General features: G+C 36.5%; 2 protein-coding genes across 2 annotated transcripts; both read left to right on the top strand.

Annotated features, from left to right (window-relative positions):
• The first annotated feature begins 7,867 nt into the window (after positions 1 to 7,867).
• LOC125478457 (TIR-only protein-like) lies at positions 7,868 to 8,742 on the top strand. The gene is made up of 2 exons (XM_048586636.1): positions 7,868 to 8,157; positions 8,673 to 8,742. Exons 1-2 carry the CDS (start codon positions 7,868 to 7,870, stop codon positions 8,740 to 8,742), a joined length of 360 nt encoding a protein of 119 aa, XP_048442593.1.
• Positions 8,743 to 11,777: 3,035 nt separating this feature from the next.
• On the top strand, positions 11,778 to 15,782 carry LOC103966973 (peroxidase 47). Its single transcript, XM_009380214.2, has 4 exons — positions 11,778 to 12,297; positions 12,965 to 13,153; positions 14,838 to 15,000; positions 15,255 to 15,782. The coding sequence occupies exons 1-4, from the start codon at positions 12,085 to 12,087 to the stop codon at positions 15,635 to 15,637; spliced, it is 948 nt and encodes a 315-aa protein (XP_009378489.2). The 5' UTR covers positions 11,778 to 12,084; the 3' UTR covers positions 15,638 to 15,782.
• The last annotated feature ends 2,782 nt before the right edge of the window (positions 15,783 to 18,564 follow it).

The raw sequence follows: 18,564 nt of genomic DNA, 5'->3' as shown, positions 1-18,564 counted from the left end.
TCTTTTGGGGAAATAAAAATGAAAGAGTTCTCAGGTACGCTCAGTCCAAATACCGGTGATTCTATCTACTGACTCATGAATATTTTAAGGATTTTATGTTGTTAGCTACTAAACTTACACTCAATTTCTGGTTGATTTTAGCGAATAGTGGGAATGATGATGAATGTAAGGAGTTGACGAAGAAAATCGAATATTTTTTAGGATTTCGATTGGTTGCTATTGAACATTTGCACAATTTTCAGTTTGTACCTAATACTGAAACTCATGATGCAGTTTCAATATTCGGCGGAAGGCAACAAAATATTTTGATGATTTTCAATTGGTGGCTATTAAACTAGGGACACTTTGTATCCTGTCCTTAGTTGGTATAATTCTTTGATTGAAATTTTTAATTTATAAATTATACTTCATGTCACTTATTATCACAGCAAAATTATTGGAGACCATTGTAACTGAAATCCCAAATTTCAATCCCCCAATTCAAGCTATTCTTCCGTTTATAGTTTGTACCCAAGACAGACTTTATGAGCCATAAAGTCTGAATAAAAAGAACTTCAAAGTATGGCATTGAACAAGTCTCGTATCTTCATTACAAACACAAACTCACTTGATCAGAGTCTATTATGGAAAAGCTGATGTGAAGTCGCCATACACGCTAACAGAAAAATATACCCCATGCAATAAGATTGTACCCCACCTCCCAAAAACTCCCCCACCCCACCCCCAAACACCCGCATATGGCCTTTTTAGTCTCATTGACTGCAAAAATCTTCCGGTATTTTTGTTTACTTGATTAGCTAGTTTGTACCCATGATTAAAAACTGATTTTGCAGTCACCATATATGCTAAAAAAAATGTACCCAATTGTAAACATGAAAATTCTGTATCGAATGAAACGAGAACATGTAAACAAAGTAGATTTGTCTTGATTTCAATTTGTAGGTTACAATCTTTGTTTACAATTTTCCTCTTATTCAGTCTTCAAAATTGATGTAGATGCATAGGTTGTTGATCCAAGGGTCGCGATGACTTGATCTCAGATGAACGGTTGAACGATTGCTCTAAGTTTTGAGCTTGAAACAATGGGTGGATGGTCTTTACCTCAAGGTGCGGCAAAGATGATGTTGATGCAAGATTTTGTTGATTCAAGAGTCTTGGCGACTTGATCTTGAAATGAATGTCGTTACAAGTTTTGAGCTTGCAACAAGTGCTTGTTGATTCTTCAAGAGAGTGCTTCGGCTTTGGTCGAAAGAAAGCTTCGGTTTTGGTTGTGTGTTCTTCGAAAAGAGATTTGGCAGCGTATTAGTCTTCAAAGATTTGTGCAGAGGTTCTTCTCCATGTAGAATTTTCGACCCCTCTATGTGTCTTGGGTCCTTGTATTTATAGACTTCCAAAGCCATGCCCTTGGATGGATTTGGCCTTAATTTGTGTCTTGATTCATTCATGGGAGAATTTAGGCATGTTTTGTGTCTTAATTTCAGCCACTTTCCCTTATCTTGGACGAAATTTATATGCCTTGTTGCCTATTTTGTTAGAAATCTTCAATACTTGCTTGTTTTATGTAGATGCTTTATCTTTCTTTCCGGTTTTGGGAGCAATTTGGGCATGTTTGCCGATTTTAAGGGATACTTTCTCCCTTGTGCCGAATTTTGGGAAGTTTTATTCTTCCTTTGCTTGATTTGTGTTGTGTCATTGATGACTTGTCCATTTGTGATGAGTCATATGCCACGTGGAGCTTTGTGATGCGTCATTTGTATGCGACGAAATTTACATGTTTACACCAATGCAATCAGATTGTACCCCACATCTGGCCTTTAAAGCCCTGTCAAGGGAGGGGGAAAAAAAAAAAAAAAAAAAAAAAAAAAAAACTCATTCGAACATTTTTACAAACACTTGTTGTGAATACCAGAAATTTGCATAAACAAAAATACAAGCTAAAACGAAATGCTTGCATATTCAAATACAAGTCGGTAAGAATATACAAAAACACCTTGTAAAAAAAAAAAAAAAAAACCTCAAACTGGTCGTAGGATCTCCAAGTTCCTCTGCAAATGCAATGCAGTTCTTCCCCGCTTGAAATGCCTCCGGCTGGGTAGAACTATGGTGCAAAGATTACCCATTTAAAATTTTTAAAAAGTATGTCCGATGTAACAAAAAAAAAGGGATGCAATTCAAATCTTCTGCAAAAATATATGTTTGTTTGAAAGCTAGCGGAGAACATATGAGCACGGCTCAAATTTTGATAAAATTTGAATGCAAACTAAAAACAAAAAAGGGAATAGCTTGAATTGCGCAACTGAAATTTGAGAGTTTCAGTTACAATGCTCTAATTATTTTGATAGTGATAATGAATGATATGAGGGTATTTATAAATTAAAATTTTTAATAAATAAAATAAAAAGTTGACATGAAAATATGTAAAAATGTTGATGTGTAAAAAGTTTAGGGACCTTGACCATAAACTAAAATTCAACAAGGTTTTAATCATAGAATAGTATTAACTAGGGGCTGGATTTTAATTTCTCCATTAAACTATAACACAATTTTCAGTTGTTTGATATCGAATGTTGATGCTCATCATGGCCACAATAGTCATTTCCTTTTTGAGCAAACAAGTCAATTTCATGTTAAAATGTTTTCAACATATGTTAATAATCTTGTCATGATTGTGAAACCTTGCAGGCCAAGAACGTATCGTGAAGTCCAAAACAAAGCCCTGGTATTTTGTAAGCATCCATAAGACCGAGTAAACCCTAAATCCGAAGTAGAAAAGGGTACATATTTTGATGCCAACATCACGACTTCAGCCACATCCTCAAGATTCCTCCTCATTCTGCTATTACTTGATAATTACAACTTGTATTAATATAAAGAGTTAATTTCAATTTACTACCATAAAGTTTCTTAGTTTTCAACATTTCATACATATAGATTTTTTTTTTTTTTCCTGACAGAAACCATATAGAACACAACTTGTATTACTATAAATATTCATTTGTATATTTTGACAGAAGCCATGTAGAACACAACTTGTATTACTACAAATGGGTCGTTCAGAGGCGTAATGCAAAAGTTCTCCTGAAGGAACATCAGAGGAATATTATTAGACACCTTATAAAAGTGTTGGGAGATGTTACACGAGCCTTTTACGTGGCCGCCCATAATAGGTCTTTCCACGGGGCCATATCCGGCCCAATGGTGGCACGACACCGGCTCTCCATAATTTTTTTTTGGGTACTACAAAAGGACCTTATTTTGTTAGTGGGTGATGTCGGTTTTATATAATATAGTGGCGGACAAGACATTTGCAACACCTACTAAACATGATGTCGAATTTACTGTCGGTTGTAAGCATCATAAACAATCTATGTCGCTTTTAATCGACGTAAAAGTTAATGTCGTTTTTAACCGACATAGATTTTAATAATTTTTAAATACTGGTGTCGTATTAAAAAAAAAACCGTGTCGCTTTTAAGCGACATAAAGTTGGTGTCGGAATAGGTGTCACTTCTAGCCGACACTAATGATTTTTTTAAATATTTTAAAGCCTGCGTCGGTTCTGTCCGACATAAATTTTAATTTTTTTTAAAAATATTTTGAAACCCGGTGTCGGTTGTAAACGACAGATTGATGGCCTTTATATAGTCTCCCCCGTGTTTTCTTCTTCCTTTCTTGCATCTTTCTTATTTGTTCTTCCAATTTATAAACCCTCCCCCATGTTTTCTTCTTCCTCTCTCACATCTTTCTTATTTGTTCTTCCAACTTCATTAATTCCTTCTTCACCACAGTAAGTTTTTCTTGCTTCTAACATTTTTATTTTCTCCTCTTATGTTTAATTTTTATTTACAATTTATTTTTGTAGGGAATTTATTTGAGCTGGTTGAGTACATAAAGAATTGATCGACAACGGAATTCTTCCATAATTCAGGTTTCAATTCGTGTGTGATGATATTTTATCATTAAATTATATTATTATTATTTTTTTTATTACGTATTATATATAAGTTAAATTTTATTTATTAAAATATTATATGAGATAACATAAAAAAAAAGTAGCTGCTTATTTTTTAACTTTGGGTTAAACTTTTTTTTTTTTTTTTTTAATTTTTTTTAAGCTTGTTTCCTGTAGCTTTTAGTTGACGACATTTGTCATCTGTGTTGGTTAAATTGAAATATTTTGGGTGGGAATTTTTCCGCTTTTTTTACACACGAAATGGATTAGGAAGAGGATTTTCTGTCAGTGTCTGAGGTGGCGTCGGTTTTAACAGACGCAACCTCTTATTTTGACGCAACCTTTACTTACTTCGACGCCACTTGCAATCACAGTCAAGTCTGTTAGGCTCACGTCGGTTTTAACTGGCGCATCATGCGCTCTTACCAACATGAACTTTCAGGACTACTAGCTGGAAAGACTACCTAGTATTCTCTGCAGTTTTCCTCCAAATGCCTGTTAGGGTTCCCCCCCCCCCCCCAATAAATAGCTAAGTCAAACAGAGGAAACGATAATCGCCACTTACTACTCAAAACTCTCTCAAGTTCTCTTTTTCTCTCTACTACTTTTCTGACTTTGGCATTGAAGACCCTTTGGCAGACACCCTCATCAAATCAGCTGTCCAAAATTTGCATCTAATGGAAACCTAAGAGACTCCCAACTCAATGAAGGACATTTAATGAGAAGCTGAAGATTGCTACATTATTAGTTTATTAGTTGACTTGTACTATAACCAGTCCATGAAGCAATGTTTTGTAGATGAGCAGATGAGTTTTAGCATTTATAGTCCAGTCTACCCCACCCCAAGCTCATCCTTCTTCTTCTGTGTGTGTGTGTGTGTATTTGTTCACCCCCTAAATTCTTCATGGTCCTGTGTGTTTGTTAGGAACTTACATGAACATGAAATTTAGAGATTACGAGCGTACCACTACTAGTTGTAGCTAGTAAAGGGTGCGCATGTGTGTGAGAAAAATTACTCTTATTTCAACCAAAGGATTGCGTCATTGAGAGGGAAAGCTCAACTTAATTCTTTTTCAGCCTTAAATGCTAAGGATATGTCAATGGTGAGTTAACATGACACTTGTAGTTGAAGCCTTGACACTAAAAGAGAGAAAATTTGCTTAAATGCTTGTATTGAAATGACAATAGTGATTCAAAGAAAGATTCACTCTAATATAACAAAGCTATTACAAGAGTGATTCATAAAGAGAATGCTTGTACAATTATAAAGCTTTGACTCTGAAAGAGATGAGAGAGCTTGCTTGATTGAATTGTAACATCCCACATCGCCCAGGGAAGTGATCCTTAAATGTATATTCACATCTCTACCTAGCACGAGGCATTTTGGCAGCTCACTGGCTTCGGGTTCCGTAGGAACTCCGAAGTTAAGCGAGAAGGGGGCTAGAGCAATCCTATGATGGGTGACCCACTGGGAAGTTGCTCGTGAGTTCCCAAAAACAAAACCGTGAGGGAATGGTAAGCCCAAAGCGGACAATATCGTGCTACGGTGGTGGAGCGGGCCCGGGAAGTGGTTCCGCCCTGGGCCGGGATGTGACAAATTGGTATCAGAGCCTAACCCTGGCCGCGTGTGTGCCGACGAGGACGTCGGGCCCCTAAGGGGGGTGGATTGTAACATCCCACATCGCACAAGGAAGTGATCCTTAAATGTATATTCACATCTCTACCTAGCACGAGGCCTTTTGGGAGCTCACTGGCTTCAGGTTCCGTAGGAACTCCGAAGTTAAGCGAAAAGGGGGCTAGAGCAATCCCATAATGGGTGACCCACTGGGAAGTTGCTCGTGAGTTCCCAAAAACAAAACCGTGAGGGAATGGTAAGCCCAAAGCGGACAATATCGTGCTACGGTGGTGGAGCGGGCCCGGGAAGTGGTTCCGCCCCGGGCCGGGATGTGACATGAATAAAGCTTTGAATGAAGAGATTTACTCCGTTGGTTTTTGAGAAATTTGTTTGTTTGTTTGGTTGAATGTCCCTTTCTCTTTCTCCTTGTGCTCTTCTATATGAAGTGCTCTAGCAAACCCTAGCCTTCACTCATCTTCAAAATATCTTCATTTGTGGTCTACAATAAAAAATGCCTTACAACCACATGCTTTTTCACCACTCCAAGACAAGTTTGCCCCATAGTCATCCTTAGGCCATAAGACTATCACCCAAATATTGATCAAAACCAACTTAGAACGATGGGCTCCAAAAGTAAAGGGTTTTATCCCAAACTTGGTCATTTTATGGTTCAAAACTTCAAACAGTATTAGTAGTTTTTCTCGCCTTTCCCTTGGTGTAATACAAGGTTTCTAATACACGAGAAGACATCATGTATATATAAATGAAAGAATGATCAGTTTTGTAAGCATATTTAATTTGACTCTATTGTTATAAAATTGTAACTTTGCCATTGCATGGGGGCCCAACATCAATGCAATCCAATGATCCTAACCATTCAATTAAGAGGCCTCATTCAAAGATTGGATATCAACGGTTTCTTTTGTTGTTGTAAGGATGATAATTAGACAAGGATCTAAAATCTAGACAGTTTGGATTATTGAAATCTAACACGGAGTGCCTTGACCAATGAATCCATTTCAACTATTCTTCAAAAGAGGTACCTCCTAAGAAGGGGGGTGCTACACATATTGAACTATACACACATGAGTGCTCATGCGTTAACCAATTAGCAGTTGAATACAATACTAACTACTAATAATTCATCTAGGCTCACTCCACAATGTAATCACGTGAACGGATCCTTTCATTATTTAGGTCCTCATAGAATATTTTTCCAAAAAACCAGTCAAATTACAAATGATTTGGTGCTTTGGTTATTATTTTGCATATTTCATAACAATGTGTTTGTCCACTTATTAAATAACGATTAGATAACTAAATGACTTCTAATTTTAATGAATTTTTCTAGGATTGATATTTCCGTATAATATAAAAAGTGAAGTGTTCAGATTATAAGATGTTTTATGAAGTGGCTCCAACAAGTTACTATTTTCATAATAAGTTACTAACTTGTTAGAGCTTATTGTATGTGTGTGTATGCAAGGAGGAGACCTTCTTTTAATTCACGACTTGTATATTGTTCAAACAGTCAAAGAAACCCTTTTGATGGTTTGTAAAACGTTCAATAAAAGTAAATTTGATCAGCATATGTGTACATATTAGTGTGTTCCTTTTGTGGTAAAAATAATATTAATTGAAGTATACAGACAAGAAGTTACTTTGAATTTGTGTAGAATTCAAAGGAGAAAGAACTGACAATGAAATTCGCTGAATAAGTTTCACGTGCATTTTATATATATTTGGTCCTCGACATTTGGTGGAAAAAATAGAACATTAATTTTAAATTCGTCAAGAAAATGCCCCAATGCATGCTATATAGAGGGACCTTCAACGTGTTTGAAGGGTTCCCATTTATTTCCAGAATCTATTTGCTTAATGCTGGTCAAATCTTTAGTTTTTTTTCACACTTTATCAGTTTTGTCAAAATCAATTTGAACAGTAACACATTCCATTCTAAAGAACTTGAAAAATAGAGGCTTCGGAGGCTCTATTTAAAGCCGTTCGTATTCAAAGAACATCTGATAAGCACAATTCTCATTATTAAACAGAGTTAAAGAACAAGGCAGAAAAAGAAAAACTAGGGTTCCATATAAAAAACCATGCATCGTTCATCAGCCATTAGCTTGAAGCACAATCTATTCAGCTTCCAAAAGCAAACCCAATTGGCCGAACGCGCCACGAAATCTTGCGATGTGTTTCTTAACCATAGAGGAATCGACACCAAGAGAACAATCGTCTCTTTGCTTTACGACCACCTTTCTCGACTCAACTTGCGCCCTTTCTTAGATAATAGGACCATGAGGCCTGGAGATAAACTATTTGATAAAATTGATAGTGCAATAAGGGGCTGCAAGGTTGGTGTTGCTGTGTTTTCGCCTCGCTATTGTGACTCGTATTTTTGCCTTCATGAACTGGCCCTAATCATGGAGTCCAATAAGAAGGTCATTCCTATATTCTGTGACATCAAGCCCTCTCAGCTTCGTGTCGTGGACAACGGGCAATGTCCGCCGGAGAAGCTACAAAGTTTTAGGTTGGCTCTTCAAGAGGCTAGGAATACCGTAGGGTTGACATACAACTCCTCAAAAGGGTAAGATCGACGAATCTATATTCATTTTTTCCCTTTAGGTTTATATAGACTACCAATACATACTATTTGCTGTTTGATAACTATTTCGTTTTTAGTTTTCAGTTTTTTTTTTTTTTTTTAATTGAAAACTAGTTTGGTAACTATTTTTATTTAAAACAAAAAATGAAAATTGAGAATTGAAAGCCAAATATGAGAACTCAAGAAAGTTGTTTTCACTTTCCAGTTTTCATTTTTCTAACACTGAAGAGGCTGTTTGATAACCACTTCGTTTTCAGTTTTTATTCTCAGTTGTTTTTTTTAACTGAAAACTAAAAACGTGCTTGGAATAACTACTTTCAGTTTTCATTTTTAACCAAAAGTTGAAAACAAAAAAGTGAAACTGCTTTCTTGAGTTTTCAAAAAATATTAGGTAGCCAACGTAGTATAACGAAAAAGTACATCTGCAAATGCTTCAACAATTAATCCCTTTTGATTTTCTTACTGAATTTCCTTGCGGTTTCTCTTGGGTTATATAGGAACATGGCAGATTTTGTAACAACTGCTGCAGACATTGTAATCAACAGCCTGAGGGAGACTGAGAACTAAAGGCATTCTATGCAGCGTCTAAAAACTCCATTCGTTTATAATTACGACTCACGCTAAATAATGAAGTTATCATCATAACATGAACTGATGATCCTTGATTACTTTAGTTAACTCATACTGCAATAAAGTAAATTTTGTATACAACGATTTTAATTACTATTTCCAAATTGTTTAATTCTTTTTTCTTTGTAACAGACACCATAGTTGAAGCTACGTGCCTGTTAGTTGACATGGAATTGTACTTTACGATATTCTTTGTAGTTGTCTGCATTACAAACTGTTCAATAAGAGTTAATGCACACAATTCAACCTTTGTTCATGAATTTCTGAATATTTGTTCATCAGTTTGACTCTTTGATCGGTGCGTATATTGTAGTAATTAATTATACATAATGGTAATTAAGAATAGCACAGTCGGACGTTGATGAATTTATACAGCTATGTTCAAGGCAGGTAGCAAAAGGGGTAGACCAAACCTATGAAGTTAACTAGATGTTAGGAGAGTATTCACACCAGATGCCAAGATTAATACCATTCATGTGCTCTCAATATGGATACTGCCTCTTGTTCATGGTTTGAGGAGCCTCCTGATTTCATTTCGTCTTCTCTTCATTCGGAATGTACTGATGGTGGCAGTGTGTTGCCTTCTTGATTTGTTATCTGTTCCTTTATTATCAATGAAACTTTCGTTGCGTTCAAAAAACAAAAAGAAGTTATTGTGTTTATGTACCAACAAAGTGACTCAGACCATGTATTTTTTATTTTTTTATTTTTAAGCATAAGCATGGTAAAATTACGTCTAAATTGTGTATGTGAATGATATGGTTGTTACATACAATGATTTGGATGAAGAGAGTGACTACAAAACTATGTCAAAAAGAAATTTGAGATGAAAGACCTACTTGCGTGTTAGAGAATGAAGTTAATTTCCTAATCAAGACAAAATGATTTTTCATTTTCAAAGAATGTATATATGTATTATTAGGTTTGTTGATCGAGACATGGATGTTTGTTGATCGAGACATAGATGTTTGCTGCAAATGGGCTGATACACCTATTATACAAAATCACAAGCTAAGTGATTACCTATCAGGTTCCAACCAATAGTAAGGAGGTATATGGGCGAATTTTTGGAACTTATTTATTGCTTACTTGAACACATATTAACTATGTTTGAATTGTAGTAAATCAATTGATGCATGCATGAACTGAAGATCATATATGATCGATCGTTGTAATTCATACTAGGAGTCACTGGCACTTTGCTCCCAGACAGAGATTAATGTTCACTTAACATTGGAAGAGTATAACTGACGATGACTAAGCTATATCTATTACTGACAGAAAGCCTACATGTCCATACTTAACGCTTGTCGTAGGCAACCTAGTTTCTTGGAAAATCAGTTTTCTACTTGTAAAGATTGAATACGAACCGGAAGGCATAGTTGCTAATGGCATCTCTAATCAAGTGCTTTTGGCCAAAATTAGCTCCAAACTTGAACAAAACAATCTCCAATTAACCAAAGATCATTTTGCAAACGGGCTTATTTTAGGGGCTCAAGTTAGCCCCTAAAGGGCTAAAATGTGCCCGCCCCATACTTAGGTTTTGATGACATGGTCAAGAGGTACTTGAGTAGGAAAAGGATCTGATCCCATGATTGTGACCGTTCATCGTACATCGTGCAGTCAGAAATCATTTGAAATTTAAAATTTAAAATTTAATATAAATGGTACCTAACGAAAACTGACCACATGATGTATGATAAACGGCCACGATCACGAGATCCCCAAGAAAAAGATCCGGTGATAATCCTTTTCCACTTGAGCATACTATAAAGTAATAAAAATATAGACGGGCAAAGATTTAACCCTCCATAGAACGGAAAAATTAGTCTATTACTAATCCTTTAAAAATTATACTTTTGAGAGCTAAAAAATGTCCAAGACTTTTATTAGTTGTCCATGGTTTGTAGAGTGGCTAAGGTTATTTCTATAGCGGGTTTACAACTAATTTTGCAAGTTTGAAGATGGCAATTAGCATGCAATTAATTAAAAATATGTTTGTTGACTTTGTAGTATAACCTTTGTATCTCTCTCTCTATATCTCATGAATAGAGATGAGTAGTATATATGATATAAAAGTACCCAATAATCAAGTTTTTAACACATATCACTTCCTTGAAGTAAAAGCAAATCCCCATCTCCACACATGTGTAGAATATGGTACCACAACCAAATGAATTGAACATGTTATGACACTGATGTTAACCTGCTGATCTGCACGCGTAAATTGATATCTTCTTTGGCCAAATAAGTCTTCCCCCCACTTCTCACAAAAAGACATGGACCCTGAGAGTAGGTAGGCTCCTTTTGCAATGGAAGCCAGCTGATCTACATATATACATGCCTGTACATGACGTTTTCTGGTCGTGGCCTACATATATATATAGTGCATACACTTCACCTCCGCACTTTCGTTTTGACATTTGACTTCCATGCCCACCCCATAGTTATATTAATCCATTATATCCATGAAAATTTCAAAAAACAACTCTTAGAATTAACCTCATATGTTTTTAGATATGATTATTAATTAACCGCATTTCAATTTTTTGTGTGATCTTTATCGTCTTTCGATTTCAGTGTGGCAACTACTTGCATGCATGATTTGGCTATAAAATTGGTTTAGTGCCCCATGGTGCATTATTTACGAGTCGAACTATTTGCAATTAGCATGCATTAATTATATTAAAATTCTTGTATTGGATTTGACCATTAGATTGATTAGGTGCATAATTGATCATAAACCATTGTCATCTTCAACTTATCTTTTTTTCTTCTAAAATTGGGAACTCTACTTTGCAGAGGAAAATTAGACCAGTTGGTTAGAACAGTGTGTCTCTTCTTTTACACCCAACTTTGAATCCACTTATAAATTAAAAGAGTAGTTTAAAATTGATCATAAACCACTGTCGTCTTCAACTTGTCTTTTTCCTCTAAGATTGGGGTGGTAACTTTTGCAATTGTGAATTAGACCAATTGATCAGAGTAGTGTATATCTTTTTTTATTCCCAACTTCAGATCCCCTCCTTATGAATTAGAAGAGTAATTTAACTAATATTGATCATAAAGCACAGTCTCTTCAACTTTTTGTTTTTTCCGTTTAGTTTGGGGCGGCAACTTTTGTTGAAGCATTAAATTGCACCTATATAAATCCACATTGCCTTCACTCTTCATTCTAACAATTACTCCTCCTTTCTTGAGCCTTCTATTATATACCTTGTTAGTTATTTCCTCTCACCACTATTTGAATTCAAGATCTTCCCCTTAGATTTATCCAAGATGGTTATTGCTAAGCTGTTTGTAGTGTTTCTACTATTGCAAATGATGAGTGGCTTCGTATTTCGAGCAAAGGGTTTGAGTATGGGCTATTACATTATGAGCTGCCCGATGGCTGAACTTATTGTGAGAAATACAGTCACCAGGGCCTTGCAAGCTGATCCAACCTTAGCTGCAGGTCTAATCAGAATGCACTTCCATGACTGCTTCATAGAGGTGCTCTCTCTCTCTCTCTCTCTCTCTCTCTCTCTCTCTCTGTAAACACACAACAGCAATACCTCCTTTCTCATTATTTTAAATTTTTTTAAGAAAGTTTTTTAATTAGAGGTAGGCACAACGATAGGCTTGGTGTGGCGAGATCACTATGCAAATATGTCTGCATGGTATAAAATAATGCAGACATACATATTCACAATGCTTTCGTGTTTGTGTTTTCAGTTGCTATTACGTACCAAAGATATTTTCAAATGTGTCCTTCCATTTGGTATCTTAAAGCTGTTTACGATGATTTCAGCTTTAGTTTGTAGTTTTTACGTAGCCTTTTGTACTTGAAAATATATGAAAGAAGTAGACAAGATGAAATGCATATGAAATTAGAAACGAAATGATTATACAAAACCCTGACCTTTTCTTTTTTGTTGTTTGTAAGAAGTGCTGTGTGTTACATCTTCACTCGTTCCCTTGTTATTCACATATCATGCACTTTTCAATCAGCATATCATCACACGTTACACACCCACCTAAATAGAAAAATATATATATTTTTTTCCTTGTGTATGGTCAAGTATTCACGTTAAAGAAACTTTGTTAGGGATTCGATCACTACATATATTCGTTATTAATTAATATTAGAATTTTGGTTTTGTAACTATTGGATAATTAGGGATGTGATGCGTCAATTCTCCTGGATTCAACAAAAGATAACACAGCAGAAAAGGACTCTCCAGCAAATTTGAGCTTGCGTGGCTATGAAGTTATAGATGCTGCAAAAGCGGAACTTGAAAAAAAATGCCCTGGCGTGGTCTCTTGCGCCGACATAGTTGCAATGGCTTCTACATATGCAGTTTTTGCGGTAAGTAGGAGAAATGATTTGCACACCTATATATATATATATTATGGGATAGATCAAGAGACAAATATTTTTACAAATATCCTTACACTCCTTATTAGCCCTTGGATCTTTTTTAATCTAATGGTCATAATTAAAAGTTAAGATTATTGTCATTAATTTAGTAGGTGATGTGGCGATGGCTTGGAATTAATTAATATAAACCTCTACTACAAATTTAAAATGTTTTGAAAAAAGTCCCGTTGTACCTAAACCATTCACCTTCCTTGGCGAACACCATCTTCCTTCATGCCATTGTGTTGTGCATCAAATAAAAATTGTTGCTGAGTCTGATTAGTTCTTTTGTTTATATTATGGAATAACCAGCCATTAAAAAGCTTTCTTGTCAATCAAGGACATACTTAAGAAATTTGATGTAAATCAATTTTAGGGTTAAAACCTCATCCCTTTCCAGGAAGATTCAATTTTGTTTCCCTGGCTATATCCAGACTCAAATTCTGGGCACGAAACTGGGGATCTTCAGTGATTGAACCAAACAGAAAAAGAAAAAAAATAAAATTTAACAGGGCGAGAGTTCTAAATCTATCTTATTCAGCCCACTTTTTATACCTTCCCATCATTTACAGACAACCCATGCAAACATAGTATTGATAATGTAGGATTCGAAAGAGGGGAGAGAATAGGAAGAGGAAAGTGAAAAAGTCAGTTAGGTTGTATGGAGCGAGATTGATATATCCATGCATGATTGAGTTCTTGTCATCTTAATTAACAATGGCATAGGGAGTTAGATGAAGATGGAGGCTCCAAAGTGTTTAAGTTTCCATAACCTAATAATTTTTTCTTAAATATTTTTAATTGATTAAAGCCTTTTTATTTCCATTTCATCAACTCCACATCATTTAGTAGTTTATATGAGTCATATTAGTTTTATTTAGGATCATTGGATTCAAATAGATCTAAAGACTAACAAGGAGTATAAAAGTATTTGTCCCTTGATTCTATCCCACTATATATATATATATATATATATATTAAGTGTATAGAAGAAAGTCACCTCTCATTCATCACTTGCACTATGTTATTCATGCATATTCCTCAATTTATTATTATTATTATTATTATCTCTATTAGTTAATGAAATCCTCTTTGTCAACCAAAAGAGGGTGAAAAGACAACTTAGTCTTCTATCACAAAAAAAAAAAAAAAAATGATGGGCAATAATGTAATTTCACAGGTCCAAATTTTACTATTTTTTGTTGAAACCTCACCTACATGTGATGTTAAAATGTCTCTAATATTTAAAATTAAAAAAAAAAAAAAAAAAAACAAAAACCTCCCAGCCCCCACGTTCTCTCTTTCTCTCTCCCTCTCTCCTCATTTTCTAAAAAAATGTGTTCATACACACATAGTGTGTAGGCAAATGCTAGTTATTATTATTTTAGATTGTTATTACAAATGGTCTTTATGCGTTGCAAATACATAATTTTGGTCTTTTATGTTTGAATCAATCAATATCATCATCCACGTTTTCAAACACTAAAAGACCACAATTGATTGTTTGATTCAAAACATACAAGACCAAAATGTATTTACAATACATAAAACCCCATTTGTGATAAAAATCCTAATATTTTCAAAAAATGATTAAATTTAAGTTTTGTTTTTAATGGGACTTCACTAACAACAGGCTGGGGGCCCGGTTTATGACATACCCAAAGGAAGAAAGGATGGAAGGAGGTCTAAAATAGAAGACACAAGGAATCTGCCTCCGCCCACTTTGAATGCCTCTGAGCTCATTACAATGTTTGGGCAACATGGATTTACTGCTCAAGAAATGGTTGCTTTATCTGGTACACATATATGATCCAATTTACAATCTACAAGTTTCGGTGTTATTTTCTTGATATGTTATATTGTTAAATTGTAAAATTGTCAATTGGTGCGTTTTTCTTTCTTTTTTGGATTAGTTAAAATGTTACTTAGCCAATAGTGTCCTTCAATTTCTACCCAATTAATAGTTCAAATTGACGGTTAGATTGTCATTTTAGAGAGCATTTAAGTTTAATGCTTGTATACTTACGTTGATATTTTTGGTACTTTGTAGGTGCGCACACACTAGGTGTAGCCAGGTGCTCGTCATTCAAAAACCGATTGAGTGATACTGTGGATCCAGATTTAGATTCAGGTTTTGCAAAGCAACTGACCAAAACATGCAGCACAGGCGATAACGCCGAGCAACCCTTCGATGCAACGAGAAACAATTTTGATAATGTCTACTTCAACGGACTGCAAAGGAAGGCTGGAGTCCTGACTTCTGATCAAACCCTATTTGCCAGTGCAAAAACTAGAAACATTGTAAATGGTTATGCCTTCAACCAAGCCATGTTCTTCTTAGATTTTCAACAGGCAATGGTGAAAATGAGCACCCTTGATGTCAAGGAAGGTTCCAAAGGAGAAATAAGAACAAATTGCCACAAAATGAACTAAGGAAGAAGAGTACTTTTTTATGAAGAGAGTTGAGCATTCATCTCTTCTTCATTGTGAATTATTGATGGGTAAAACAATATCTGTCATTGTTTAATAGATAAGTTACATATATAATCTGTTGTCCTTTAAGCTTGTTACTTGTACTGTTTCTTTGTAGTATTTGTACTTAGCTTTTCGCGTAAAGCAGACTAAAGCCCAAAATACTAACTACAAAACCCAGTCATCACCTAATTAGCGACACAAGACCAGATGTCAACAATTAATCTTTTGGTGACTGTCTTAAAACGTGTCAATATAATTGGTATTGTGGGTGCAAATTTCCGCATTCTTCTTCTTGGACGAAAATGCACCTGCAAAACAATTAACACCTATGATCGAGGTCAAAAGCCTCATGCGCCCACGATGAATGGGGGAGGGTTTTAGCCGAAGAATCTCCGATGCCAAAGTTAGAATATGTGGGAGAAGTGTTTAGAGAAATTTAGAGAAATTTAGAAGAGAATTGGACTTAGGTTTTTCGAGAAATGAGGGGCTATATATAAGGGTGTGGCCGGGCCTATTTGGAGAAATGGGGAAGGGCCACTTATGGTGGTTTTTTTTTACTCTAATTGCAAGATATTATGTCAAATAATATCTTGCAATCAATTAATTTTGGTAATTAATCCCAATTTGAAAAGGATAATTAGGAGTTACCTTATGGGTGAAGATTTGATGAGGAATGATGAGAGAGTTTAAAAGAATACAATTTCGATCACTTTTGACCTTGATCAAGCTGTTATTGTCCGTTGCATGCGCATGGGAATCCCGATGTACCTCAAGGGTAATTTTACCTTTTTACCCCAAAAGTCCACGTGCTGCCTCTATAATTTTCTTGATTAATTTTTTGCTCCACAAATGCCCTCACACCTGTTAGGCTACTCCTAGGAAAGGGTAGCAGGTGTGAAGATCTTCTTGTTTTAGGAAACATAGGATTGTTTCCTATTTCAATGTAGATTCTCTCTTTAATTGGAAATTAGATCCAAGTCTATTTAAGTCTACCTAAAGTAGATTATTAAATCAACTTTAGAGAGCAATTTATTTTACCCTACAAGAGAGAAAAAGCTAGAGGATATTTTCCCCCTCCCCTAGCAATTGTTCACACTTGCTCGTGCAAATGACTATCTTTCGTTGTTTTCTTCATCTTCACGCCGTACAAAGGTAAGAAAAAATTATTTTTTCCTTGTCTTCGTAATTTTTGGGAGCCTCGGGACTTGAAATTTGGCTCGACGAGGGTCGAGAAGTGTGAAAAATTGGTTGGAATGCCACGACATGGTTGTTGCCATAGAGTGCTTGGCGCGACGATGGCTAGCTAGGCCAGGTGCGGCTTAGCTGGGACCGAGTTGACGGGTGTTGTGGTCTGGGCCACTAGGCTTGGGCCTGTGCGGGAAAGGAGAGAGGAAGGGAGGTGTGGGGGCACCAGTCCCCCCTGTTTGGAATGGCCTGCTAGGCTTGGGCCCATGCCGGCGTGGTGGTTGGGCCGAAGAAGCGCATGCCTCATTTTTTATTTTTTTTTGTAACGCTGGGCTCGAGCCTGTACTGATATAGGAGGAAGAGAGAGACACATTTGGGCCCCTTGTGCTTGCCCTTTTCTTTGCTGTCTTGGGTCGCGGTGCCTTTTGGGCTGAGTAGGATGGACCAAGCCGTAGGGGCTGGCATTGCTACTGGGCTCTTGCGGTCTTGGACGTGACTTAATCTTTGGGCTGTAAGGCCCTAGTGCATTTTTTTTTTGTGTAGCCGTCTAATCAATTTTCTTTGCACCTTAGTAGAATTTCTTCGAGCATGTCTTCTTTAAGCCATAAGGGGGACGATGGTGTACCGTTGTTGTATCGCCAAGGCAGGTCTTCGAGTAAGGTGGGCTATTTCAATGCTGCTCACTTCAAAATTAGTTCCGACGACTTGTTTAGAGATTTCCTTGAAGCATATAAGCATACCATTCCATCAGGGGTGTGTGTGAAACGCATCAAGGAAAGTAGCAGCTATGAACCATGTAGTGGGGCTCGAAGAGTCATCAAGTTCCTCTTTTATTACTTCGTGTTGAGATTTACTTATCCTATGTTACGTTTCTTCTAAGAGGTGCTTTGCTCTATGAAGTGTGTCCCTGCTCTATGTTCTCCCAATGTTGTCCGTGTGATGGTAGGGTTCCTCAATCTAAAGCTAATTCTTTGATTTGGATTTATCCGTCAATGAGTTTTGGTACTTCTTTGACATAAACCACATTGAGGGATTTGGGCAGTTGCGCTCTCGCCATAGACTCTTTGACTACTAGAGCAAGGGAGATCATGACTAGGCCAAGGAGACTTTGGAGTTAAGTTGAGAATGAGAGTCTATTCTTCTCCCAAGCTGCATGTTCTGATGGCTTTCATTTTTAGTAAGTAGACTGCTTAGTCACTCTGCTGCTTTATACTTTTGCTAAGTTGCTTTACTAATTGTCTTCCTCTACTTTTGTAGATTCAGAATTCAGCTTGACTCCTAAGACTTCCCCAGATATGAAGAAGGTACATGTTGCATTAGGTATCCTTTCTGAGTACCATAAGTGGCGTTCGCTGCTTAGTCCTCTTTACTGGGGAAATGTGGGTTGCCCTCGAGAGATGAGATAAAACAAATAAGGTGGAGACACTAGCTTGTCCAATAACCATCGTGGAGCCTGCTGCAAATGACGGTGGGAAAAGAGATCTTCCCCGCCTGCTCAAGAGATGTTGGCTGAGAAAAAGCCAAAGACTTCTTCCCCTGCTCGCGAGGGCTCGCCGGCTGCCCCCAGGCTTGTGATTGACTTGACTTCTTCTAAGGGTGAGAAAGATGATGCTGCTAGATGCGTGACTGTGACGTCTGCCATTCCAAAGGTGGTTAGTTTGATTGCTGATAGGATTGCTCAGTGTAGAAGCTTAGCCGTG

The sequence above is a fragment of a genome, unplaced genomic scaffold, assembly GCF_019419815.1.
Source record: "Pyrus x bretschneideri cultivar Hongxiangsu unplaced genomic scaffold, Pyrus_bretschneideri_v1 Contig25, whole genome shotgun sequence".
In the NCBI taxonomy this organism is placed as follows: Eukaryota; Viridiplantae; Streptophyta; class Magnoliopsida; order Rosales; family Rosaceae; genus Pyrus; species Pyrus x bretschneideri.
The sequence above is the reverse complement of the archived record's forward strand: the minus strand, read 5'-3'. Positions and strand labels throughout refer to the sequence as shown.